The sequence below is a fragment of the Herpailurus yagouaroundi genome, unplaced genomic scaffold (assembly GCF_014898765.1).
Source record: "Herpailurus yagouaroundi ecotype Mexico unplaced genomic scaffold, PumYag 159, whole genome shotgun sequence".
NCBI lineage: Eukaryota > Metazoa > Chordata > Mammalia > Carnivora > Felidae > Herpailurus > Herpailurus yagouaroundi.
In genome coordinates, this window is record NW_024412400.1 from 61,081,807 (window position 1) to 61,109,316 (window position 27,510).

Genomic DNA, 27,510 nt, shown 5'->3' on the forward strand with positions numbered 1-27,510 from the left:
AACCGACTGCGCCACCCAGGCGCCCCGGGCTTATTCTTAACAAATTACTCCCTCAGTTTTCACACACGAAAAGCTTTATCTGATGACCTGTCCTTTCCTACGGTCCAATTCAGCTCTGTGAGTTTATCCAATTGAGACAACAGAACCTCACCGGGCTGTGAGGAATGACATATTCATTACCTAAATAAATAAGTCTAAGGAAAAATCTTCAGTATCTAAGGAAACTGAAATAAAATGTGAAAGGCAATTGTCAAGACATTTTGCTTAAGTATAAAATATTCATGTGCTCTGCTAAACTCCCATAAAATACAATATACTTCCGTCTCATGCTCCTCACAGGTTTCTAAAGCAAGAAATAATTTAAGATTTCCAGGTGGCATAATATTTAATACAAGCTCTAGACTGAGCCTGAGCAGCCTATCAAGTGAACAGGAGTTCCTGTTTTCCTACTGAGGGGTACCAAGTTTCACTCAAAGGCAATTTGGTGAGGTTTATTGGCAAAAACTAAACTAGATGGAAATGAGAGGCCTGCTCCCTGCTGTCAGTAATTCAGAAAAGCTGATGTGGCATAAAGGCAAGAAACAGCACGCCATGGAGAATTTGCTAAGCCAAGGAAATCTCAAGGTTCTTTTTAGTCACTTTGACAAGACAACGGTGTCACTAATCCCTTGTGCTTATAGCCAATCATCTATAATTTAGGAGCAAGCTGTATCAGGTACATGCATAAACAGCTAAGCCTACTGTGGTTTGATTCAGCCACCTTATTTTAGTTTCAAACTTGCACTCACCCCATTTTGATTTTAGCAGCCTCTGGTAATCAGGGTGAAGGACGTAGTGAGCGTTTTCTGTGTCGTTGTTCCACAGAATAATTTCTCCATCATAACTTCCTGTATGAGCCAGGATGGCGAATGTAAATTGTCAGAAAGTTGGAAAATATGAGCAACCGCAATGAGAAGTCATTATCAATCATTAGTACCTTATGCAGAATCTGGCACATAGTAGGTACTCTGTATTTTTGGAAACACGAGTGAATAACCGGTACTTTGATTAAACTTTAGAACTTACCCTCCTCATAGCACACCTGTGTATTCACTGTGATAGAAATTACCGTCATATCTTTTTATTTTATAGTAATCAGTCATTCAGAATAAGGGCTTTGTAATTAAACAACTTGAGTTTGATTCCCCGTTCTACCACCTACTGGCTGTGCAAATGTGGGCAAGTTATTTAACTCTACCTAATGCCACAATTTCTTCACCTATCAAACTGGATTAAAAATTGTATTTATTTCATAGGGTTGTTGTGAAAAACAGAAAGTACTTAGAATAGTGCCTAGCATATTATAAGTACAATTCCTAATAATCATTATGCTTTTTTTATTGAGTGAAGGAAGCAAATCAAATCATTCTAGGTTTCTGTTTCCTGCATCTATTCACCTTTTCTTGCGTGTGTGTGTGTGTGTGTGTGTGTGTACACGCTCACATGTTTTCTTTTCCTTCCCTCCCTCCTATATTCTTTACTTACTAATGCTTTCTCCAATTCTAAAATTTTCCCTATAGAAAGTCCTTCCCTACTGCTCGTCGCGGACAATATAGAAAAGCCCAAATAGTGAGACTCAGTCTGACCAAACTTGTCCTGGGGAGAAGCAATACATGACCAGACTGCTGCTCTTAGTGGCTCAGTGAGGAGCGCTCCCTACTGAGCAGAGAGTCAACGTCAAGTGAAGAGGAGAACAGAAGAGCCAAGTTTGAGTGCAATGTATAAATGGTGTCTTTCTTGGGATTTGGAGAAAGAGAGTGATACATACTAAACTCTGTATTGTTCTGGAAGGGGTAACCTGTGTAACTCAAATATTGGCCAAGGATGATGGATTTGCATGGATTAGCTGTATGGGGGAATATCCATCTTCTCCTATGATTTTGAAAGGCTTATGTTGTAAGGTGCTTGACCAAACATTTTCACATAGGACTGAAGGGATGATAACGAATGGAGAAATCATCTACCCACCAATTACAAGGGCCTCTTATGACACTTTCGCAATACAAAGACGCAGCCTTATAGCTTATTTGTCTCCATCACATTTCAGTATGCCATTCTCCCTGCAGAGATGGACTTTCAGCTGCTATCAAGCAAATTCAACTGCAGAGTTGGCCCTACTGGAAAGTAATCAGGTAAGTCCTGAAGACTGGAAATTTAAGTGTACACAGAGCTGTAAGCCTCATATTGTAACACGTCATAGACTTCCTGGCTTTTTTATTATAAGTTTTCATTCCTCTTAATTGATGACATTTTGGGTTCTATTAAAAAAAAATTAGGTTGTCAAAATATGGACTCTATAATTTCATGGTGCAATCTATTTTTATAACTTGTTTTCTTTGGCCAGAAACGATACAATGATTTCTGATCCTCTTTCATTTGTCACATCAAAGCATGCCCATGGAACCTTTTAAGAGCTTGCTTGGATTTGTAGACATTTTGTGAGGTCGGTATTTAACCAACATTACTTAGGCTACATTGTGTCAAAGGGCTAGTATGTTCCCATTATGAAATATCTGAGTGCCAGAGAAGTGTGATTCGTTCTCATCATCCCTAATGCTGCTTCTGGGAAAAGGATAATAAAAATAAAAGCTAACCATTTACTGATAAGCTTACTGTGTGTCACGCACTGTATTAAGCCCTTACACAGATTATCTTACTCAGTCTTCACTTTAAACCAAGATATTGATAGATTATTGGTAGCCAGAGAAGGCTAACAATTACAGTTTAAATAACGTGTTCGATAGGGTGCATTGGTATGTGCTAGAACCAGGATCGAAAGCCAGGTAGCGATGTTCAAGAGCTGACAAGCGTAGCCACTAATATACTGCCCTAGAGATACAGACCAAGGGTAGCTGTAAGGGCAAAGGCCAATTCTTCAAGAAAGTTGTCCATTTTGTAGTTCTGAAAAGGCTTTTTTTAAAGTGACTGAGCCAAAAGAAACCAAACTTTCAACCACCGATTGTCAAGTGAAGGTTCAATTAACCTGTAACAAGAGTTTGTGGAGGTAAAAATGCAGCACACAAGATATCATCACAGTGCTGTATTCCACCTTTCCATTTCTCAGGCTGGATGAAATATTGATTGAAGTTTTGTAGACGGAACACAGTAATAGCCCTAGTAAAAAGGAAGTAAAATTTAGCTGTGAAACCAAATGTGATATAGACATTGAGTAGCCAACATCCATTTGTCATCCATAATCCTGAACTTCCTATGCTAAACTTTTTTTTTATTTCTCTTTGAATTCTCTGGTATATTATGAATATTTAATACTAGAAAGTTAATTACCTTTTCACAGTCATTAACATTAAACATGTATGCATTTATCAGATCAATTATCCACCACCAAGACTCTAAACAACATCTCCCCATATGGGTACCATGGAACCACAAAGACTTATTTGACAGTAACAATAAAAAATGACATGAGTCTGTGAAGAAATAATATTTGGTAGTTTGAACAAAACAAGTAAGCTTTCTTTTCATTAGAGATTCCAGAAGAGCTAACATGTTAACATTCCCTGTGGCATTTTCCAGACTTACCTGACCACAGAGTCCTTTTTCATATAGCATTTCGAAGAGCTATCATTTGTGAAACCCACTTAGAAAATGCCACTCCAAGGGAATAGGACTCTGGACAGGTACATTTTGAACAGAAATAATAGTTTTAAAAAAGCCAATATCTTGGGGCACTGCTGTGAATTTGACAGGCCAGGATGGGCAGAAAATGAAATGCCTGGTGCCTAGTAAAGAAGGGAGGAGCATGAAAATTAAATTGTGGAGGCATCAATGCCACCTTGTTTCCACTTGATGATTTAAGTTCTGGCTACCAGATTGTACTAAGTCTCTCTCCTTCTAGAGGCATACAATCTCAAATGAGCATTTACAAACACAGGCTTGGGGTCTCCACCCGCACTCTCTCTTCACCTACCCGAAATCCTGCTTCTATTCCTACCGCTCCAAAGGTCTCCCAATTGCTCTATCACAGCAGCTCCTCACTCTGAAGGATGTGGCTTTCTCCTCCTGAGAATCATTTTCTTTCTAGTACATCCCACTTCTCTTCCTGACTTCCTGATCTTTCATTCCCTATTCTCTATCCCCCCTTCCATTCTTTCTCCCCTTCTTTTACTATGGATGCTCCTTACTGTCACTTCTCTGTTTCTCTCTACCCAAGTGGGCTTGTGCAGGGAATCCACATACCGCTATAAGTTGCAATCTTGCTTCTCTACAAATGGCTCTAAAATTTATCTACATTCATAACTTTTCCCAGTGCTGAGAAGCTCCATTTGCCAGCTGACAATTTCATATAATTTCCCATCAGCAAAATATCAAGAAATCCAAATTTTTCATCTTCCCTCCACACCAGGTGTGGATCCTAAATTCCCTACTTTGGTTAACAGTTACCAGAACTCCAGCTTCCTGTGTGTTTCTCTTCCTTAGGCACATCAAATGCTTAGATTCCACCTCTGTGAGATGTCACCATATTCATTCCTTTTTATTTAAAAAAAATTTTTTTTAATGTTTATTTATTTTTGAGAGAGACAGAGACAGAATGCAATGGGGTTAGGGGCACAGAGAGAGGGAGACACAGAACCCGAAGCAGGCTCCAAGCTCCGAGCTGTCAGCACAGAGCCCGACGCGGGGCTCGAACTCACGAGCTATGAGATAATGACCTGAGCCAAAGTGGGTCACTCAACCCACTGAACCACCCAGGTGCCCCTCATTCCTTTTTATTTTAAACAACCAATGACAGCTTCCTAGTTCAGTGGTCACAACTTCATCGTTGAATAATTGTAACAGGCACTTGACCAATTTCATTGCCTTTAGTCTACCCTTTCTGGATTAATCATTCCATTTGGGGACTTTTAATATATATTCATTTTACAGGCATTTCTGGTTTCCACCTGGAAGTCCATAGTCAGGTGCTGCAGGGGATAGAGCCATGAGAATAAAAATGACTAAAATGAAAAGTGAAATGTGGCAAATGCCAAGGAAGTACTGATCAATTGCTGTGGAAGTCCAGATATAGAAAGCACAGAAAGCTGAGTGAGGGGTCATATTTGAGCTGGACCATAACAGATGGCTGGTATTTGGAAGAGGAGGGCACTATACGCAGAGGGAACAGTCTGGTCAAATATAAGTCTAATGCCCCTTTAAAAAAAATGTACTAGTTTTCCATTCTCTACATGGCAAATTTTAAACGTGTGGGCCTACATTCAAAGCCCAATACTTTTTGGGTCTAATCTACAATTTTAGAATTAGTTCTCTCTATTCCTGTATCCTTGATATTCAAAGTCAAATGTGAATGTCCGGCTAAATATTTGACAGAGCTACTGGGAGCCATAGGATAAATATGGCTCACCTTCCTAAGTGTTAATTTTATGCAAAAGAGTTTGGGGGAAATATTTTTTTATTTTAAAATAAGGATAAATGAGCTTATGTAATAGAATGCAAAATTAATCTGGACTTAAAAAGTAGAGGGGTGTCTGGGTGGCTCCAGGGCACCCGGGTGGCTCAGTCCATTAAGCATCTGACTTCAGGTCAGGTCATGATCTCATCATTCCTGGATTCGAGCCCCGCGTCGGGCTCTGTGCTGACAGCTCAGAGCCTGGAGCCTGTCTTCGGATTCTGTGTCTCCCTCTCTCTGTCCCTCCCCTGCTCATGCTCGCGCGCTCTCTCTCTCTCTCTCTCTCTCTCTCTGAAAAATAAATAAAACATTGAAAAAAAAATTTTAAGTAGAATACAAGGCTTCAAATAAATGTCATGATTACAGGAACTGTTTGAACTACTAGAGGTATTCAAAGGCTAAGCTTCTGAAGCACACTTTCTTATTTAAGAAAAAAATATGTTTATTTATTTTTGAGAGACAGAGAAAGAGCACGAGTGAGGGAGGGGCAGAGAGAGTGGGAGACACAGAATCCGAAGCAGGCTCTAGGCTCTGAGCTGTCAGCATAGGGTCCGGCGTGAGGCTCAAACCCACGAACCGTGAGATCATGACCTGACCTGAAGTCAGACGCTTAACTGACTGAGCCACCCAGGTGCCCCTGAAGCACACTTTCTTGTTCAACACAAATGATATCTTTACTGTTCTCTAAGCACCCTTCACATTTCTAGCTGCTTCGTTTTCATTCATGGTGTGCTCATCCATCCCTCTATGGATTTCCTTTCACATACAGTCCCACATCTATCCATCCATATACTCATTATCTAAGACTCATCTTGTTCTGGTAGACTTCCTTAATAACTAGAGTTGAAAGAAATATTTCCTTCTTCTCATCTCATCTTACACATCTTACACTGTTCACATTTTACTTATAACATGTAATGAATATTATATAGCTATACTCCCCTGCTAGATTACAAATTCTCAGAAACAAGGAATCTTGTCTTACTCTACAATACCACAATAGCAGGCATTGTGACCTACTCATATTGAGTGTTCAATAGATATTTGTCAAATAAATGAATGAAAAATTCTCTGTCCAAATGTCACTTCCTTAAGTAAGTCTTTTGTGACTACCCTCTCTAAACACTCTTCCTTGAGGGTTAATATCCAAAATATATTTAAAAAAACTTATACAACTCAACACCAAAAAGGCAAATAATTCCAAGTTAAAATGGGCAGAGGATATGAATAGACTTCTGTCCCAAGAAGACATAAGGATGGCCAACAGACACCTGAAAAGGTCACTAATCATCAAGGAAATGCACATCAAAACCACAATGATATATCACCTCACACTTGTCAGAATGGCTAAAACCATGTAAAAGAACAGTGTTGCTGAGGATGTAGAGAAAAAGGACCCCCCCCCCCCACCATGCACTGTTGGTAAGAATGTAAAATGGTACAGCCACTGTGGAGACAGTTCCTCAAAAACTTAAAAATGGAATTACCATATGATCCAATAATTCCACTCCTGGGTATTTACTCAATAAAATGAACACTAATTCAAAAAGATATATGCACCCTGATCTTTATTGCAGCATTATTTATAATAGCCAAAATATGGAAGCAATCCAAGTGTCCATCCATGAATAAATGGATAAAGAAGATCTGTATAAAAAATGTATATATATAAACATATAAAATGAAATATTGCTCAGCCATAAAAAAGAACGAAATCTTGTCATTTGCAACAACATGGATGGATCTGGAGGGTATAACGCTAGGTGAAATAAGCCAGTCAGAGAAAGACAAATACCCTATGATTTCATTCCTATGTAGAAGTTAAGAAACAAAATAAATGAACAAGGAAAAAAAGACACAAACCCCAAAAAGCTATTAAATATAGAGAGCAAACTAGTGGTTTCCAAAGGAGAAACTGGTGGGGGAGATGGGTAAAATATGTACAGGGGATCATGAGTATTGATCTTACCATTGATACTTACCATGATGAGTACAGAGTAATGCATACAATTGTCAAACCACTGTATTGTGCACCTGAAACTAATCTAATACTGCATGCTAAACATACTTGAATAAATAAAAGAAAATTTGAAGTGGGTAGCACTACTTACTTGGAGTTTTCCAATCAGAATAAAACTTGATTTAAATTAAAAGATAAAATAAAAAAGACTCTCCGTTGAGTCTTTCATCCCTCACCCTACGTCATTTCTCTTTATCATCATGTGATATTGTGGTCTATATTTATTTGTCTGTTTACTTACTGTCTCTGCTACCAGAAATAAGCTCTAGGGGAGCGGGGACTTTGTTTTTTTTCTTTCCTGTATCACCGGTGCTTAGACTAGTACCTAGCACATAATAGGCATTTAATAAATATTTGCAGAATTGATGTATGAATTATTCTTTCTTTAAAAAAATCAATAATTTTAATACTAATATTCTTTTAATAATATTACTATGAGGTTTAGCAAGGTAAGATATTATAAATAAGGTACTCTGCAGTTCTGAAATTGCCGTGAATCTCATAAGAGCTTTGCATGCATATATTTTTAATTTTTTCTTTACCTATTGATAAGTTTGGTTGAAGAGATTACTTTTTGGGAATGGAGAGAGCAGAATGGGAGCGAGAGGGAAGAAGTCAATCCTATATCTCTTCTATTACCTCTCAGTCAAAAGTCAATGTCAAATGTCTTTTTGCCAAGATACCCATATTAACTACATATATTTAGGTTGTACGACCCAAAGGCACAAAATGCTTTTCCCAAGATGGTGTAAAAACTATCCCTTCTGGTATTTGACCTTGTGTGTCAAAATGTTGAGAAACTAATTAGCTGCCACCTTTCCCTTAAAACCTAACCTGAATCTTTCCATTGAAGTGACAGTTATCCTTAAAATACCTTAAGAATCCACACTGCATTTCTTACTTTGTCCATTTCAAAGATAGCTTTTTTTTTAAGTTTGTACTTTTGCCAGGAGTTAAATTGAAGTGCAGAATGAGCCAATTTTAAGGCATTTGAGGAGTCTGAGAGATTTGTTCTTTTGACATTGAAGGAGTTTACTAGTTTCATCCCATACCCATCTGAGATCCTGAGTCACTGTGTCATCTGTGAAGACGATCAGACCTCTCATTCAGAATGTAGATATAATGACCAATTCTGTGAGAACAAAATTAGTTTACCTGACAAGTACAAAAAAATACAAAAAAGAAAAAAAAATATTTGGAGGAAAAAAAACACCAAAAACCTCTTTTAGGATGAATGAGCTGGGAAAATAACTTCTACCAAAATTTATCCTGTAGAAGTTGTCATGGAGAGAACAAAAGAACACAACCAACTATCTGTTCCCTTAGAGGCTAATTGCTCATGTGTTGTTAGTCCCATTATAAGACTCTATCCGTGTTCAGTCCATTGCCTTTTAGGCTTAAAAGAAGTATCTCAGAATGTGTTCGATATAAATCCGTTCATTTTTATTCTTTTTCCTAAAATTTGTGGTGTCAAATTTTGGACACTAAAACCATCGCAAAATATGATTCGAGGGCTATTTGTGATTTTCCAACATACCTGCCCCCTCCTGATTTCCAACATGGCTATTCAGAGCAAGTTAAACTTTGGAAATTTTCATTCTGGTTCTCATCCTAATAATAGAAACCAATTGAGTCACATAGAAGTATAGTACCAAAGTAAAGCAATTATTAAGAATTTAATATCTCCTGATAGATAAGTTTTATTGTTGAGGAACTTCAAATCCCTAATCTAATTTTGCTTAAAAATACTTTTCTAAATCAAATGATATCAACAGCTATTTATTGAGCACCTACTTTTACAGAGCTTTGTGAAAGATGCTATCAATATTTTCAGAACTACTTGAAATTGTACAAAATATTATTTTTATATTTGTATGAGTCTAGATATTTTACAGAGATAAAACCTTCTTAAACAGAGGTTTTTCCTTTAACAGGAAGGAAAGAAATAAAGTGGGAGAAACTAAAAGCTTTAGTCTATTTTTTAAAAGTATAGAATCATAGAACTTTAGGGCAAGATAAAATCTTGAACTATTATGATTATTTGATTTTGCCAGAACTATAAATATTATATGCAAATGCAAAGTTAATCGATCATCTATTCATATAATTTCACCAATGTAAATATGACCGGATATTTAACCGGGCATTACTTAATTGGCCCTATGTCAACTCACAACTTTGTCTCTAAATATATTTTGCCTAAAATGGTAAGAAACACGTTTCTAGAAGTTCTGAATTTGGGGCTTCTTTTTAAAAGATTTAACATATTTTCTTGATATTAACAAATGTATTTCTAAATTTTTTTAATATGTATTTATTTTTGAGAGAGAGAGAGACAAACAGAGCATGTGCAGGGAAGGGGCAGAGAGAGAATCTCAAGTAGGCTTCAAGCTCTGACCCGTCAGCACAGAGGCCGACATGGGGCTCAAACTCACAAGCCATGAGATCATGACCTGAGCAGAAGTCAGATGCTTAACCAACTGAGCCATGCAGGGCAGGCACCCCTAACAAATGTATTTCTAGATAGCCAACATAGGCTCTCCAATTCAGGTTTTGCTTAGGAGCATTTCACAATGGCATTTATCATATCCTGCCTTGTGTGAGTTGACTCCCCAGTTAGAATGTGATGCCCCTGAGAGCAAGAACCATGCTTCTTCACATTCAGTCCACCATAGTTACTAACTCAGCACTTTCGACCAAGGTGCCATTTAAAACTATTTGCGGGAAGGAAAAAGGAAAAATAAGAGTAAGCTAAAACTTTGAAGTATTAATTTGATAATACATGTTTCTTACGTGTTTCTTCAAACACACAAAACTGATTCATTAGCTTTGATTGACATAACCAACCTATTCAATCAGATTATTTAAGAGAATATAGTTGTTCTAGGATTTAATGACTCCATTTGTAACTCAGGAATGGTGGAAAGAGCATGGACTTTGACATGGAGTTCCAATTCAGCTGTCTACTACTTTGTAACGTTGACCAGGCTACCCAACCTCTTCAAGCCTCATTTTCTCCCTTGTACAAAAAGACTGGTAATAGATTCCTGGTTTATCATGAAGAGAGAATAGATTTGAATAACTATCCTGCTTGCTTCTTATTCAGAGTGTGACCACGAATAATTAATCTCTCTAGTTCTCAGATTCCCTGCCTACTTAATAAATATTAATTAAGTCATTCAACACATATCATTGAGCATCTACTAAGAACCAGACACTAAACGCACACGCGTGCACGCACGCGCGCACACACACACACACACACACACATTATATGTTATAATCCAGTCCGATGTTAAATAAAATATAGGAAGTTAAACAGCACAGACAAATAGGGGGCGTATTTCCACCCTGGGAGTAAAAAGAGATGTCCTGATGGAGAAGATAAATGAACAAAGACCTGAAGCAGGAATAAATGTCAGCCCTATGAACAATGTTTGGGGAAGGATTTCTAGAGAAGGGGAGAAAATAAAGGCAAGGAGGTGTGGGAAAGTATGGTTTACCTGGAGTGCCCTGATAGCACAATCCTATTTGAGGTGAGAATGGGTAAGAATGAAACTAAGAATAGGCCCAGGCTAGAGGGGGCTTCAAATTATTTTGTAGACACTCTGAAAGGTGTTAAACAAGGAAGTGACACCGATGGAATGCATTGTAGAAAGAAATAATTATAGCTAAAATGTGCAGAACCTAAGAACAAGGCGGTATCACTAGAGAAAAGGGCTGTGACATTCATCAGGCAGAAATGACGCTCTGAATTATACGGTTGTAGTTGAAATAGGGACAGGTTTGAGAAATGTTTAGAATATAAAACAGGTAAGACTGCTTGGTTGTGAAGCTGAGTGAGAAGGAAGAACCAAGGTGGATGTTCAGGTCTCTGGCTGGTAACCAAAGCTCTGAAGCAAGAGAGCAAAGCAGGTTGTGAGGAGGGGAACAAATAATAAATTCAGTTTACAATATGTTGAATTTGAGATTGCAGTCAGACGTGTCCAGAAAGCAAACGGGTAAGTGAGCTTAGAGAGCTAAAACCTGAAGATAGAGATTGAGACATCTACAAAATATTGCCTACCTTTCAAATGAAGCACAGGACTAAGGCAGATAATACACGTAAAGGGCCTAATGCTAGAAAGCGCTATAAATAAAATAAATCAGATGCATATTTAGGTACCTCAGTCAATAAATGTAATATCTATCCTATCCTGGGCAAGATTATAAAGCAATCTCTTTAGTTAGATAGAGCCTAAAATTAAAGCTACAGCTTAATTCGAGCCGCCTCTCTCTAGGTTTAAAGAAAGCTTAATGGGGCGCCTGGGTGGCTCAGTTGGTTGAGCATCTGAGTCTTGATTTTGGCTCAGGCCATGATCCCTGGGTCATGGGATCGAGCCCTGTGTTGGGATCTGTGCTGAGTGTGGAGTCTGCTTGAGATTCTTTCTCTCCCTCTGCCCCTCTCTACCACTTGCTTGCTCTCTCTCTCTCTCTCAAAATAAATAAATAAATAAGCATTAAAAAAAGAGAAAGCCTAATAAGCTGTCAATCATCCAGTTGTTTCTTCTCTAATCACTAAACTGTCAAGGAGTTGGCTCAATGGACCATCCTCCCCCCACTATAACCCAACAGTTGACCTGTCCACTTGCCTCCTTTGTTAAATACCTCCTGATATAAAGGAACCTGTCAAAGTCCGGTAAAATGTATCCTAACCTAAGGCCTTTGACTTAGGAAATAAACTTTTAAATCTACCAATATAAAAGTGAAATAACACAATTGAGAATGCGGTCCTTCAACTTTCAGTTCCAACTAAGGGATCCAAGTCTTGACAACCTTGCAGAAGATGAAAAAGCTGGGGAAAGATGGAGGGAGCGGCAACTGTTCCTCCTACCTCAGTCTGTCCACATCTCCCTCTCTGAGATTAAAAAAAAGTAACCCGCCAAGAGAGATCAGAACATCAAGTGTTGCTTTTTCTTTCTGTCTGTCTTTCTTTTTTTTTTTAAAGTTTATTCATTTATTTTTGAGAGAGAGTAAGAGAGAGCACACACGCACAAGCATGCAAGCGGGGGGGGGAGGGAGAGAGTGGAGGGGGGAGAGGGAGAGAGAGAGAGAGAGAGAGAGAGAGAGAGAGAGAATCCCAAGCAGTCTCCACACTGTCAGCATAGAGCCTGACACAGGGCTCAATCTCAGGAACTGTGAGATCATGACCTGAGCCAAAATCAAGAGTTAGACACTCAACCGACTGAGCCACCCAGGTGCCTACTTTTTTTTTTTTTTTTAAGTAAGTTCAATGCCCAGTGTGGGCCTTGAACTCACAACTCAGATATCAAGACTCATATGCTCTACGGACTGAGCCAGCCAGGCACCCCAGGTGTTCTTTTAGGCCACTTTTAGAGGACTCTACTCATTTAATCTTTTAAAACTGACCTGCGCAAGCAATCAAAGAAACCTTACATTTGATACAAATTTCTAACTATGGATATCTAAAAATTATAATTAAGAAAACAGTACCTCCAAAGTTTTGACTTACACTTAATAAATTTTAAATTTTTTTTGGTATGTTCAAAATTTAAGTTGGATCAGCTATATACTTTACATCTACCATACCATAATATTTGAGAATTAAATTTATTTACTGCCACAGCCCAAAAGGAATAATCAGGCAAAAGTCTGTTAAGAGATAAGTCATTAATGGATCGTGACTGTTCCCAAGATGTGAAGAAGCCTTGTCTTTTAAAGGTGAAGATTATTGAATTAATTCTTAAAATCGAGTGGAGTAACATGGATTATACTTTCTTTCCTTATAGTCAGACTACCCCTGAAAACTAAGCTGTAAGTGTCATTATGTTTTCTCATCTGCACATGCACATTTGTATTAGAAGAAAAAGCCTTTCATGTGATTGATAAAAATCCCCAACTATATACCGTTAGTTTTCTAGGTCTAAAATCTGATTTTAATCCTGGCTTCAAATCAGGAAGATCAAAATTCCATAGTGAAAATGTGCAGCAAGTTACCTATGAGAGCCATATTTTGTGAACTGTTGAATTTATGGACAATATTTTTTCCAGAAAATATCACACTTTGATTTTCCCAGGGCTTATACAATGCCACAGAAAAGGTCCTGTTTATGATCCCTTAGTTCTCTCAGGAGAAAGGGAAAGAAAAGTACTTTTCCTTCTAATGAAATGGAAGAATTGCTCTTTGAGAACAGCAAGCAGGCTGTGAAAGCCCTCTCTGCCCTGATATGAAGGAAGTGCTAACACAACTCAGCAGCCTATCTCCCTCCTTGCTGTAATTTAAAATAAGTAACGAGAGAAGAAGAAATGAGTTTCCTTGATAGTTGAAAGAATACAATTTCTACTTTGGGACTTTATGGACTATAAAATTTAGGAAACTTTTGGAGTTAATACTCAGGAAGGGGTATTAGGGCCTTGTCTGGAATGGTTAAAGAAAAAGATTCCAAAAGCCAGAAGAAAACCTTCTAATGCCATGATCTTATGACGTTCTCGCCCTAAGCACTCAGTCAATCCAAACAGTTTCATTCACCAAGGTCACCAGCAAGTTAATGACTCAGAATCAGTCAAGGTTTCTCTGTTGTCTTATCTTGTAGATTTTGATCCAAATAAAAACACTCTCCTTCTGCCTTCCCACGGTTTTGCATGAAGCGTCTCATACCTCTCCCAGCCTGTAACCAGTATTGTCTTCTTAAGAACCAGAATCTGTGAAATATCCACAGCTCCCTCTTGCCCAACATTTAGGGTGTGGTGACAGTATCCGTTGAAGTCCCATACCTTTAAGAGAAAATCTTAAATCACCTTTGAGACAAGAAAAGAAAATGTCTTCTTCAGTGAGTTAAACAACACAGGGTAATCAGATTAGTTTAAGCTTTTGTGTTTATATTCTGGACTAGGGTTGATTCACTTAAGGTATGCAACAATTAAAGAAAATCCTCTCACCATTTAAATTTACCCATTATATTTATAATTCTACTTGTAACCCTACCCGTCTATTCTAATAATGGTTGACTCAAAAGCTATTAGTTAGTATGTATTTTTAAGGGGGAGACTACAAAATCACTTAGAGTTACATTTTGGAGCGTTGAGATCATGGTTCTCTAAGTAAATCGCTCTAAATTTCAGTTTCCTCATTTATGACACAGGAAGCTTACTCCTCCGGGACATTTGGAGGATTAAGCATCTAATACAGAGCCTGAAACACAGTCCTTAGGTATAGGTTTCCCATCTGCTCCCAGTAAAATGTCCTATTGTTAGTGGATGCCAGACCCAGTCCTACAGAGGAGAAGAACTCTTGAGTTTACTTCCTCAGGCAGTGGGTCAGGACCCAGGCCCAATGGGGACACTTTACAACAGAACATCACCAGCAGTTAAAACTAAGCCCTGCTATGAAACATTGCTGGTGCCTCATACACAAAGACCAAGCTGGCAGTATGAAAATTAAATTGCATATACCCTTTGAATTAAAAATTCAACTTCTAGGAAACTGTCTCACAGAGACACTTAGATGTGTGAAATGACATGTTTTAAAGGCTATTCTTTTTTTTTTTTTAAGATTCTTTTTTTCAAGTTCATTTATTTATTTTTAGACAGAGAGAATGAGCAGAGGAGGGGCAGAGAGAGAGGGAGACAGAGGATCCAAAGCAGGCTCCATGCTGACAGCAGAGAGCCCGATGTGGGGCTTAAACTCACGGACCGTGAGATCATGACCTGAACTGAAGAAGTCTGATGCTTAACTGACTGAGCCACCCAGGCAGCTTTGAAGGCTCTTCTTGAGGCACTGTTTATAAAAGCAAAAGACCTGAATCAACCCAGTTGCTCATTAACAAGGGACTAAGCAGAGGGCCTGGGTGGCTCAGTCAGTTGAGGGTCTGACTTCAGCTCAGGTCAGGATCTTACAGTTTGTGAGTTCGAGCCCTGCGTCGGGATCTGTGCTGACAGCTCAGAGCCTGGAGCCTGTTTCAGATTCTGTGTCTCCCTCTCTCTGCCCCTTCCCTGCTCATGCTCTGTCTCTCTCTGTCTCTCAAAAATGAATAAACATTAAAAAAATTTTAAAAACAAAAAACAAAAAATAAGGGGCTAAACAATCAGAATATGGAATATCTATACAGTAGCATATAATGCAGCCATTAAGACGAACATGTCATTTCCATATTTCTAAGCTCTGCCCAAACTGGACCAGCTATGAAACGTTAAGCAATTTGCTTTATCTCCTTGGGCTTTAGTGTCCTCCTCTGTAAAAGTGGCATAATAATAATACCAACTATATAGATATATAGATGTGGGGAGTGTAGGGGTGTGCATGTGTAAAGGGGTGTGTATGTATAAAGTGCTTACAACAGTGCCTGGCTGTTAGTAAGTATGCAATAAAAGTTAACTACATTGTTAATAACAATGTCAAGATCCAAGACAGTATGCAAAATGTGGAACTTTGTATATACTGGGTTGCCACTGAGAAACAAATGGTGCTCCTGGGCTAGAAGGATGCATGAGAAACCATTAACAGTAGTAGCTACAAGGGAGGTGAGAAAGAGACTTTCTTTTCACTGTATAACTCTTTGATATTTCAAGTTTTACTGTATGCATACATTAATTATTCAAAACACTAATTAATTAAAAATCAGACACTTCAAAACCATGATAAATAGGGCAATACTTTTAAATCTTTGATGACATAGGTACTGGTTTTGGATTCTAAATTATAAATGAGATTGGAAAATGCCATTGATTCCTGTCTCTTCATAGAATATGTCCAGAGCAGCTCAACTCTGATTTATGCATCCTACATAGAGGTTGCCAAATTTCAGAATTCTGTTATTATGATAACGATAAATGTACTTTCAAAAGCTGTGATTATACTACTAAATTCACATTAAGCCTTCTAAGATGCAGGGCTTGAGCTGAAATGTTGAAGGGTGCTCTTCACCCATGTCACTTCATTGTCCTCTCAACATGGTTCCTACCAAGCCCACCCAAAATAACACCCACACATAGGTATCGCGAAGATCTGACTGTCCCCAAGTCCTATTAAGTCCTTTAGCTGGGACTATCTGCAAGCTCTTAGCAACCCCGTAGGTTTGTAAGTCTGCCCTACTCTGGACTGTGTAGTTGGTTACTTTCCAAGACAGGGGTGAAAGAAACCTCATCTATTCATTTCAGTTCTCAGTTCAGTCTCATACCCTGGGACTAGTAAGTGGGATACTCACTTGTTCCTTTTACCTAAGCCTGTCTGATACTCCAGTTTCAGTTGTTCTTTTTATTCCACCTTGACTATTGGGGTTGGAATTGTCCCATTACCTTCCCAACGCCTTTCCAGTAGTCCCGTAAACTAGATTACTTAAGCCCAAACTCTCAGTCCCTAACCTCATGCTGTTAACCTTCCCAGAGGCCCAGCTCTGTTGATTTTCAGAAATTCTCATTGCAGCCTGCCATAGCACCTCCTTCACATTGACAGGTGCCACCCTAGAATCCCCTGAACTCCAACTTCCATCATGTTCCACATACATATCCAGATAACCTTCCGTTAACCCCTTGGCAGGCTACCGGCATGCAACATACACCCCACCATGGAAGATACACCTAATTAATACCCTTTTCATTCCAGTTATGACAGAAGTTGAGAAATATTCAAAGCTTATTCTGGGAAACTGCCTTCTGTTGCCTCAAAGTGTCACAAGCCATCTCCAATCAAAGATTGTCATTAGTCTCAGAGCTGAGGGGGGCAGAGATGATTCACTGGTAGGCATGATTGCAGATAGCAAATATCTAAGCTTTGCATGAAAATTTGATCATTTTTCAAAGTATAATAGCTCTCATCTCCCAACAGAAATTAGTAATAGCTATAAAATAATAAAAGTGGAAGTATTAAATACTGTAGGTTTAGGGTGATAATAAATAAGATAGTGATTGTTCTTTCTATTATCTGTCTTCACCGTCTCACTTGCCTTCACATAAACGTGCAAATTATAACATGGGTTGATTTTGAAATATTCATTTGCCCCCAAATTTGCATCTGTGCCATTTTAACAAGTTTTCTTGGTTGCACTGATTTCTTATTTTACAAACTAAGAAGAAAACTAGGGACATTAGCTGAAGCATAGGAAAATTATTCAGACTTCTTATTCCCCAAAGTAGTCCTCTATCCAGAACTCGGAGAAAGGCTTTCTGAAATAAGTATGCCAAGTTGTGTTTTTATTATAAATAATTTATTCAGAGAAATCATTTATTCATTTTTCCACTGAGGCTTTTTTTTTTTTCCCTAACAGCTTTGTTATTAGATGGTATGGGTTATTTAACTCTTCTAATCTTGTCTTGTCTTTCCTCTTGCATGGCCAAAAAGGCAGAAACAAATATAGCTATAGCTGTGTCTCTTCACATAGTATTTTAGCTTCCTCATATGTGGATAGAAAGCATCACTGTGTTCTCACCTTTACAGTCCCATCTGTGCTGCCAGTCAAAAGCCGTGTCTCATTTGCATCAAGGGCCATAGTGCTGATTTCTGCATTGCCATGGCAACCAGTAAACTGTTTGATTTTCTGCCCAGTGTCTATCATCCAGAAGGCAACAGTAGACCCCTCATCACAGCTGATTACCTAAGAGAAAATAACATTGTAAAGAAATTAAATATAGTCCCAGAAGCCACCATTTTCATTTCAATAAAAATATCTAATCTGTGAATTTTCACTACTGAGATCCACCCACCGCCATCGTTAGAGGCGCATTTGTAACACACTTTCTCTTTGTTAAGCTGATAACATTTCAATTCTTGAACTAGAACTGAGGTAAAGCAGTCATGAGTCTCTTTACCAGAAAAGATAGGACTTTACTTCTTTTACCCACCATTCAGCTTACTGTCTAGAGGCCATACTGAAATCGAGTCCTATTGAAAATAAACTTTAAAATCTTCTGCATTTAAGTGACAAAGCTGATTTTAAGTCACGGTGCTCCCACACTATTTACTATATGAAAAGAAGCATTTTACTATGCACCAGCTTCCGTTTAGCATTCAGAAAAGAAAGTGCTACCCAACATTATCGGGGGGAGGGGAGTTAATTTTAACAAAATGCTAGAGCTATCACTTTCAATTACATTAGTCCCTTTCTTCCTCCTTTCTCAAGGTGCTGCATATATGTCTACAGCGAAACACAATTATTCATGACTTGCTAAAAACAAAGAACACAGGAGGGTTAAATCTAAATCTGCAATATACACCCCAAGAGGAAGGCAACAAAGCAAATGCTAGAAGGGATGGGACCACATATAGTAGCCCGACAATGGGAAATTTTATAGTGGCAAGCCACCTGCTAATTTCAGCGCTAGGTATTTAGGCACCCTTTCAGAGGTTAGAGTCACCTCACCCAGGGGCACCTGGGTGGCTCAATAGGTTACGTGTCCAACTTTGGCTCAGGTCGTGATCTCACAGGTCGTGGGTCTGAGCCCTGTGGAGGGCTCTGCACTGACAGTGTGGAGCCTGCTTGGGATTCTCTCTCTCTCTCTGCCCCTCCCCCACTTGTGTTCACGCTCTCTCTCTCTCTCTAAAATAAACAAATACACATTTCAAAAAATCATCTCACCCATATGATTTTGAGACCCAAAAGAATGAAAACCAAATGGACAACACTGAACACACAAATCGGTAGATAGGAAGGGGCCCGAAGTAACAGGCAGACTTTGAGAGAACTTCGGGCATGTTTTTGTCTTCATAGGTATCGATTACCATGGTATAAATGTTAAGTGTGACAATAATATGTCAATTTGAGTATCCCATTTTTATAATTACATAGGTTATTAAAATGTATCAAATGTTGGGGCGCCTGGGTGGCGCAGTCGGTTGAGCGTCCGACTTCAGCCAGGTCATGATCTCGCGGTCTGTGAGTTCGAGCCCCGCGTCAGGCTCTGGGCTGATGGCTCAGAGCCTGGAGCCTGTTTCAGATTCTGTGTCTCCCTCTCTCTCTGCCCCTCCCCCGTTCATGCTCTGTCTCTCTCTGTCCCAAAAATAAATAAAACGTTGAAAAAAAAATTAAAATGTATCAAATGTGTATTCAGAAGGCCTCGAGAGCTGGCCATCACACATGCATGCATTCATTCGTTTTGGTGGCAAGCATTGAATGTCCACTCTGTGCCCAGCTCCGTGAGAGCAGCAGGGATCACTAATGAATCCCTGCTCTGAAGGAATCTGCAGCCTAGCCTTGAACACTAAAATCACCCGAGGAACTTTACAAACCATGCCTGTGTACCAGATCAGAGACTCTGCTGTAACTGAATTAAGGAAGGGGCATTTTTTAAAGATCTTCTCGGGTTCCTGAAGTGTGCACCCTGGGTTGAGCACTATTGGCGTAGACAGAACAGACAAGACACAGACAAATGCCAAACAAAACTACAGGTTTAGCGGTCTCTCCCCTGGTTGTTGCAGAGGCACAGAGAGGAAAACCCAAAATCCACTCGCTGGGATGGGGGATGGGGAATAAAAGGTGAGGATGATCAATGTGGGATTGAAGATAGGAACTGCATTTATTGGATGCCAAGCCCTTTACACTGCCTATCTCACTTAATCTTTCTAAAAACTCTGTAAATAATGTTAGTGCCCTCATTCTACTAGGGACAAAATTGAGATTCTAATCAGCTAAGCACCATTCCCAAGCCTACATACTGAGGTTTGAATCATGGGCTATCTATGACAGACATAGATCATCAGGCCTTCTCTATTGTAGCATAGTATTCCAGATAATTAAGAGTGTGGTTAGAAGAGAGAACTTAGACAGTATTCTACACATGAGAAGCAATACGAAGTGTAATGGAGCCAGAGTATGCAGACGAGGAGATAGGCGGTGGGATACGAGGTGAAGACGCAAGCTGGTGACTGGTACTGAAATTCCTACTGAGCTGTGCTGGAGATCTTAACCAGGGAGACTGGTCCAATGGTGAGCAGAGAGGAAGGCGGTGGAAGGGTGGGTGAGACAGGTGATGGAGATTAAGGAGTACACTTGCCGTGATAAGCACCAGGTGATGTGTGGAAACGTTGAAACCCTAGACTGCACACCTGAAACTAACATGACACTGTATGTCAGCTAAACTGCAATTAAAATGTTTGAAAAGAGCAATGTTAGAGAATAATGAGTCATGTGTATAAATGACTAGGTAGGGGCCTTAGCTTGCAAGAGACTGTCAAGTGGAATGTATGCGTCAAAATCAACAGCAGTCACTGTTCTTGGTGAGGGCGAGAGTGATACAGCGTTTTTTGTTGGTCGGTTTGTGAAGGTACTTCTGGCAACTATGTGGATAACAAGTTGGGGGTGTAGGAAAACCATCTGGGGACTTCTGTCATAGTCCAGGCAAGAGATGTTCACCTGAAACAGCAGTTCAGAGGTAAAAAGGAGAAAAGAGACAGGAAAAAAAAAGGGCCACCATTTAGCAACATTTGTGTTCAGCAAAGAACTGATCGTGAGCACATGATCTCTTACAGCCTTTTCCCCCTGAAATTACAAACTGCGACTCTGAATCAAACAACTTCTTAAATGATATAAAACTATATGTATGCTACACGTTTTCTCTCATGAAATCAAAAGTAGCTTAAATATTTCATCACCGTTGTGAAACAACAGCATGGTTTCTAGGACAAATGGCCTGAATCTTGAAACAATGTGACCTACCTCTTCAATTACCGCTCGGTATTAACTGACTGTGTTTCTGTTCCTTTGCTGTGTGCAATATGCATGGGGGTCGAGAGCACCAGGTCTGAACCTAGGATGCCTGAGTTTGGAGGTCAATTGTTTGACCTTGGGCTCATTACTTAACCTCTCTAAGCTTCAGTTCCTTCACTTATAAACCAGGGAGAATCATAGTAACTGCCTCAAACCATTTTTAAAAGGTTTAACTAAACTAATATTTATAAAGCATTTAGCATAGTGCATGGCATACGATAAATAAGCCTTAAAAGTTAACTAGTGTTACTATTCTAGTTAAGCTTTATTTGTCTGACTCTCTATTTTAGGTGATATCACTTTTCATATCCAAAGTAGTTCAAAAATATTTAATGTCTTTCTTTCAACCATGACAGCGAATATAGACAATTACAATTTTAGAAGCCAGATTGTAGATGTACATTGAAATTTCAAATTAGATCAGATTTGTGAATTTTTCACATAATTACCTAGGAATTTCAATTGCATTCATCAAAAACAAAACCATGAAAACATACAATTTTCTAAGCATGACTGAAAATTTTGATGGCGTTTTAAGAAAAAGTTAAAGGTTGTGAAGGGTTTTATTATTTCTATTCAAAAAGTATTTATTGACCACTTACATGTTAGGCATTTCCATACTAAATGATGGGCTATTCCCTGATAAGGACAAAACAACACAAAACAAAAAAAGCAAAGTAAAATGTGACCACGTTCAAGGAGAAGGCTTGCCTACTTGTCCGAGACTGGCATCGTCCGCGTCACAAAGCATCTAATCAGCAACCACACCACTTTTATCTGCTGTAGACATTCAATGAGTAATTAGTAACTTTCCCACTTTGCTACTTGCAGCAAAACTCTCCCTCCACTGCCCACCTGGCTGAGCCCTAACACTATTCATCAGTTTTCAGCACCTTTCTCTGCTCATTTAATGATTTTTCATGAAATCAGAATCAATAATGGCAATAGTATATAGCCAGTCGGATTTCATTTTATGGCAGTCTGCAACCCCCAGGAAAACAATGTGCTGAAAAACAAGGACTGACTGTGTCACAAACATCCTACCAGGATTAACCAGACTCTGCTCTCACTATGACAATCTCAGAATACAAGAATAGCAAGGCAGGCAAAAAGACTTCAAAGTTTGGTGAGAGGAGTGCACTTAACATCACTTGGCAGGTGAAGGAAGTGTTTGACTACGGGACGGTGAGGACTTTATTTTTAGCAAGCTGATTTTCTCAGTAATAAAGCCCAGGAATAAGTATTGGCATCATATTTACAGGCCGGATTTTGATGATAACAAATCTCATGAAGTTTTTGGTTCATTCCTGGCTGCTGCTTATCAGATGAGACCTCAACCGACGAGGACGCAGCAGGGCCCCGGCAGTATGCAGGGCAGAAATGACACTACCCTAAGAACTTCACTCCAGCGCAAGTGGGTTTCAGAGCAAATCTTTGTTCTCCACCTTATGTACCCAAGCTAATAACCATTTAGGAATATATGGGTCTTTTTGTCTCTCTCATCTGAAGCTGTCACAGACAATGAGGCAATTCTAGGAGATACGAGGTTGTATCCGTGTCCCTTAATTGTCTTCTTATATTCCAACAGCAGTAGGCATTTTAGTTGTCTCTCCATGCATTCCAAGTCCTAGGTCTAAGCAGGAAGGGAAATCAAAAATTATAGCAGCAGATATCGCTGGCTACCAAGGGATGAGGACATTTGATTTAATTGCTGTTTATAGTTCTATTTTCAGTCAGTCCTGTTTGAGGCCCCATAATATAAAGCAGGCTACCTCCTTTATTTCTATTGTGCATCAAATCTCTTAGAAGTTATATCTCTGTAAGTAGTGAGGCGAGGGGAATGATAATATCGAAGTCCTGGTACGGAAGAGGATTCAAATATTTTAAGGCAGCCATTCTCCATTTATAAATCTTATTTATTACCTCTTGTAGAGTAACTTGTAATTTGCTCTTTCAAATTCATTCCTCGAGTTTACTGAACCCCTACAATATGGAAGGCCCGGGATTTAGGTGTTGGGGATTCAGCAGTAAACAATTCCTGCCCTTACATTTAGTGGAGGAAGAGACGCAACCAGATGAGAAAACAAAATAAAATAAAAATATATGGCTAGTGGTGATAAGCATTATGGAGAAAAATAAAACTGAGAAGGAGGAAGAAATCACTGGGAGTGAATGCAAAGCTGGGGGCTCAGAGAAAGCCTCCCTGAAGAATCATTTGAAGAAAGACATGACTGAGGTAAAGGAGGAAGCCATACAGATACCTAAGTGAAGAAAGTTCCAGGCAAAGGAAACAGCAATGCAAAGGCCCTGAGGTAAAGTGCCCTCGGCACATTCAAGGACTAGCAAGGAGGTGGGCTTAGTGTGAGTGAGGGGAGGGGCAGCAGGCTGTGACCACGTTACATAGGCATTCAAAACACTTTCCAAATCACCAGGCATCCCCAGGAACTAGGTGACAGAAAAATATCACTTTCTCTTTTTTGGCTAATGTTTACTTAGCTTTTACTCCTGCTTTGTTCCATGAGTGTTTATATGGAATATCCTTTGTCCTTTGTCAGAACATCTACAAGGGAGGTATTATAATCCCTATTTTATAGATAAGAAAACTCTTGTTTAAAGAAGTTAAAAATCACTTGCTCAATACAAAGTATTGGGAACTCTGACTAAAACCTCACCACTTCCCTCATTCTAAACAAATAGCTGAGAAAACACTACTTCAAAAAGTAGTTGAGATTGGACTTCCAACGTTCCAGTTCTGCCTGCTCAGAAGTCATCCACCCTAACAATAAGTAAAAAGCCAAACAAAATTCAAAAATCAACAACCCTTCCCGGATCAATAATAGAAATGAGGGCAAATTGCTATCCCCCAGCACTGGAGATCTCAACAGGCAAATAGACAAAATAACAATTTACCAGAGCAGGAACTCGTGAACCGAAACTCCACGGGAAACAGTGCTGAGATAGAAAAACAAGAACCGTAATTGACGAATTGCTGGAGGCTCTAAGTGGACGAGTCTGAGGGCTAAAAATTCCAGGGGGAGCCAGTCATAGGGGGGCCCCACAATTTTATGAGCTTTATTTTGAGGATATCGACCAGGTTTTTACTGTAATTTTGGAGAAAAACCCCCTCCTGCTTCTGGCAGGGGCAGAAGCAAAGAAAAGATTTCAAAATACATTGAGTAATTCTGTTCCTCTTAACAAGGTCTGCGCTCGAGGGAAACTACTTAACCAGGGCCTCACCTGCTGGGGGTTTATCAGCACTTAACTGACCTGAGGAAGGAAAATACCAAATTCTAGCTGGCTCTAGCCTTCCTGTGGGATAGAAGGGTGGGGAACAACTGGGAAGCCTATGTGAAGCTCACATATGTCCAGAAGCACAGGCTCACAAAAGACTGACACCTAATCCTAGGAATATAGACTCCTTCCCCGCCCCCCACACCTCACCACCACACTTCTAAAGGCCTATTTACAGCAGTTCCTTTCACCATATTTCCCACTATCAAGAAAATATTAATATGAGAGGAGAAGATGGATTCAGTAGGCAGAGAGGGAAAGATTAGGGCCTGAGGTCCCTGGGTGGGGAAAAACACATATTTTGGAACAATGCTGGGAGTGTCTGACCACAGCAAATCCCCTCAGGTGCAATGCTCCTCTTAAGAACTAACAGACCCCCACCTACTGTCCCTCAGGTTTCCCTCAGGAATTGGAGGAAAGACCTAGGTATGGCTATAGGCCACCCCTCATACAATGGAAATTAGCCAATCAGGAATGGACAACTCAACACCTCGAGTTATCCAGCCAATAAGGGTAGAACCTGAGAAGGAACAAGGAGGAAGTGAAGGGGAGAGTAGGGGAGGGCTAACCAAAACCTTATAAAACAAGACCCTTGCGTCTTGGGGGGGGGGGGGGGCCATTCACTTTTGAATATCCCCTATCTGTAAAGAGCTTTCTAACTAGTCTAACTTTGTAATCTTATACTCTAATAACTTTTGCCTGCAGCTCATTTTGTGTCCACCTCTTAATTCTTCAAAGCGGAGAGACAACAAATCCTGGGTATTGTGGTGAAAGATCCTGCAACACTACAAAACATTCTAAAGGGCAAAAAAACATAGTTTGAAGAAAGAGAGCAAGCATCACACCCAGACATGGCAGCAGGGATGTTGGAATTATCAGATCGGATATTTAAAACAACTATGATTAACGTGCTAAAGGCTCTAATGGGTAAAGATAGCATGTGAGAACAGATGGGTAACATGAGCAGAGAGATGGAAATTCTTAGAAAGAACCAGAAAGAGGTGCTACAGATCAGGAGGGAAGTGTGCCTTTCATGTGCTTACTCACAGACTAAATGTGGCTGAGGAAAGAGTCTCTGAGCTTCCGGATCTATCAGTAGAAACCTTGAAAACTGAAAAGGCAGAGGACAAAGACTGAAAACAAAAACAAAATACAGTATTCAAGAACTGTGGGGCAACTACCCAAGGTATAATATTCACACAATGTGAATACAAGTAGGAGAAGAAAAAAAAAAGGAACAAAAGAAATACCTGAAACAGTAATGACTGAAAATTTTGGCAAATTAATGACAGGTACCAAGCCACAGATTCAGGAAGTTCATGTGACACAAAGCAGAATAAATGCTACAAAAATAAAAATAAATAAATAAATAAATAAATAAATAAATAAATAAATAGCAACACCTAGGCCTAGTGAAGTCAAAGGTAACATCTTAAGAGAAGCCAGCTAAGAAAGACAACTTATCTTCAAAGGAACAATAAAGATAAGAATTACAATTGACTTCTCCTTAGAAAACACAATCCAGAAGGGAGCCAAGTGAAATATTTAAAGTGTGGAGAGAATAAACCTCCCAACCTAGAATTCTGTATCTCGTGAAAATAACCTTGAAAATAAAGGAGAAGTAGACTTTCTCAAACAAACAAAAACTAAAGGAATTTGTTGCCAGTAGGCCTACCTTCAAACTATGTTAAAAGAAGATCTTTAAAGATAAAGAAAATAAAGTCAGGAAACTGGATCTACACCAAAAGGGAAAAACATTAAAGAAAGAATAAGTAAAGGTAGAATAAAAACTTTTATTTTTCTTGTTCTTAATTGATCTTAATTTGATCTAACAATCAAAACAATAATACCAACAATGCACTAAATTATGTATGCTTCTGTGTACATACATGATTATATAGAGATATATGCTAATATAAAGGGAAAAGAATGACAACAGTGATACGGGGGGAAAGAGGGAGGAATTAGATTATTTTGTTATTATAAGGCATGAAAACTACTTGTAAAGTAATATAGGATTATGTGAATGTGGACTTGGATCTGTTATAAACGTACATTGAAAACTCTAGAGCAACCATTTTTCAAAAGCTAAAAGCAAAATGTAACTGATATGCTAAAAAAAGAGAGGAAATAGAATCAATTAAAACCATAGAAAAGGAACAGAAGATTAAAACAGGAACAAAGAACGAGGGCAACCAATAGAAAACAGTGACAAAGTGAAAGCTATTTATCCAACTATATCAATAATCACTTTGAATCTAAATGCACTAAATGAACAAATCAAGCCAGATTGTCAGAGTGGATAACAAAATCAAGACCCAACTATATGTCGTATGAAAGAAACTCAATTTAAATATAAAAATACATTCAGATGGAAAGTAAAATGGACAAAGAATGATATGCCATGCTACCACAAATGAAAAGGACGTGGGAGTAGCTATAGTAATTTCAGACAAAGCAGACTTTAGAGCAAGAAGGTTATTAGGGATGAAGACGGGAATAATAATAAAGGGTCAAGTCTCCAGGAACACATAACATTCCTTAATGGGTGTGACTCTAACAAACTGCATCAAACCACAGGAGGCGAAACTGGTAGAACTGTAAGGAGAAATACATTAATCCGCTTTTATAGTGGACGATTTCAACACTCCTCTTTCAGAAAGGGACAGAACCAGCAGGCAGAAAATCAGTAATGATATAGTTGAACTCAACAATATCATCAATCAAGTGGATACAAATATAAAATAAACTACCTCATACAACAATGACAAAATACATATTCTTCTCAAGCTTGTATGGAACTTTCACCAAAATAATATGCCCCATACTTTGGGACATAAAACACACCTTAAACAAATTTAAAAGAATAAAAATCATACACTGTCTGGTCTTCGACCACAGTGAAATTAAACTAGAAATCAGGGGCGCCTGGGTGGCGCAGTCAGTTAAGCGTCCGACTTCAGCCAGGTCACGATCTCGCGATCCGGGAGTTCGAGCCCCGCGTCGGGCTCTGGGCTGATGGCTCAGAGCCTGGAGCCTGTTTCCGATTCTGTGTCTCC

The 27,510-nt window shown here is 39.1% G+C and overlaps 1 protein-coding gene across 1 annotated transcript in view; it reads right to left on the reverse strand.

The window, feature by feature from the left end:
• The window catches only part of WDR49 (WD repeat domain 49), a 144,334-nt gene that overhangs the window by 41,718 nt on the left and 75,106 nt on the right, over positions 1–27,510 (reverse strand). Inside the window, exons 7-10 of the mRNA XM_040481131.1 lie at positions 17,888–18,052; positions 14,122–14,237; positions 3,023–3,153; positions 789–887 (exon numbers count right to left, since the gene is read on the reverse strand). Coding sequence (XP_040337065.1) covers positions 789–887; positions 3,023–3,153; positions 14,122–14,237; positions 17,888–18,052 — 511 coding nt within the window. The remainder of the gene's footprint in view (positions 1–788; positions 888–3,022; positions 3,154–14,121; positions 14,238–17,887; positions 18,053–27,510) is intronic.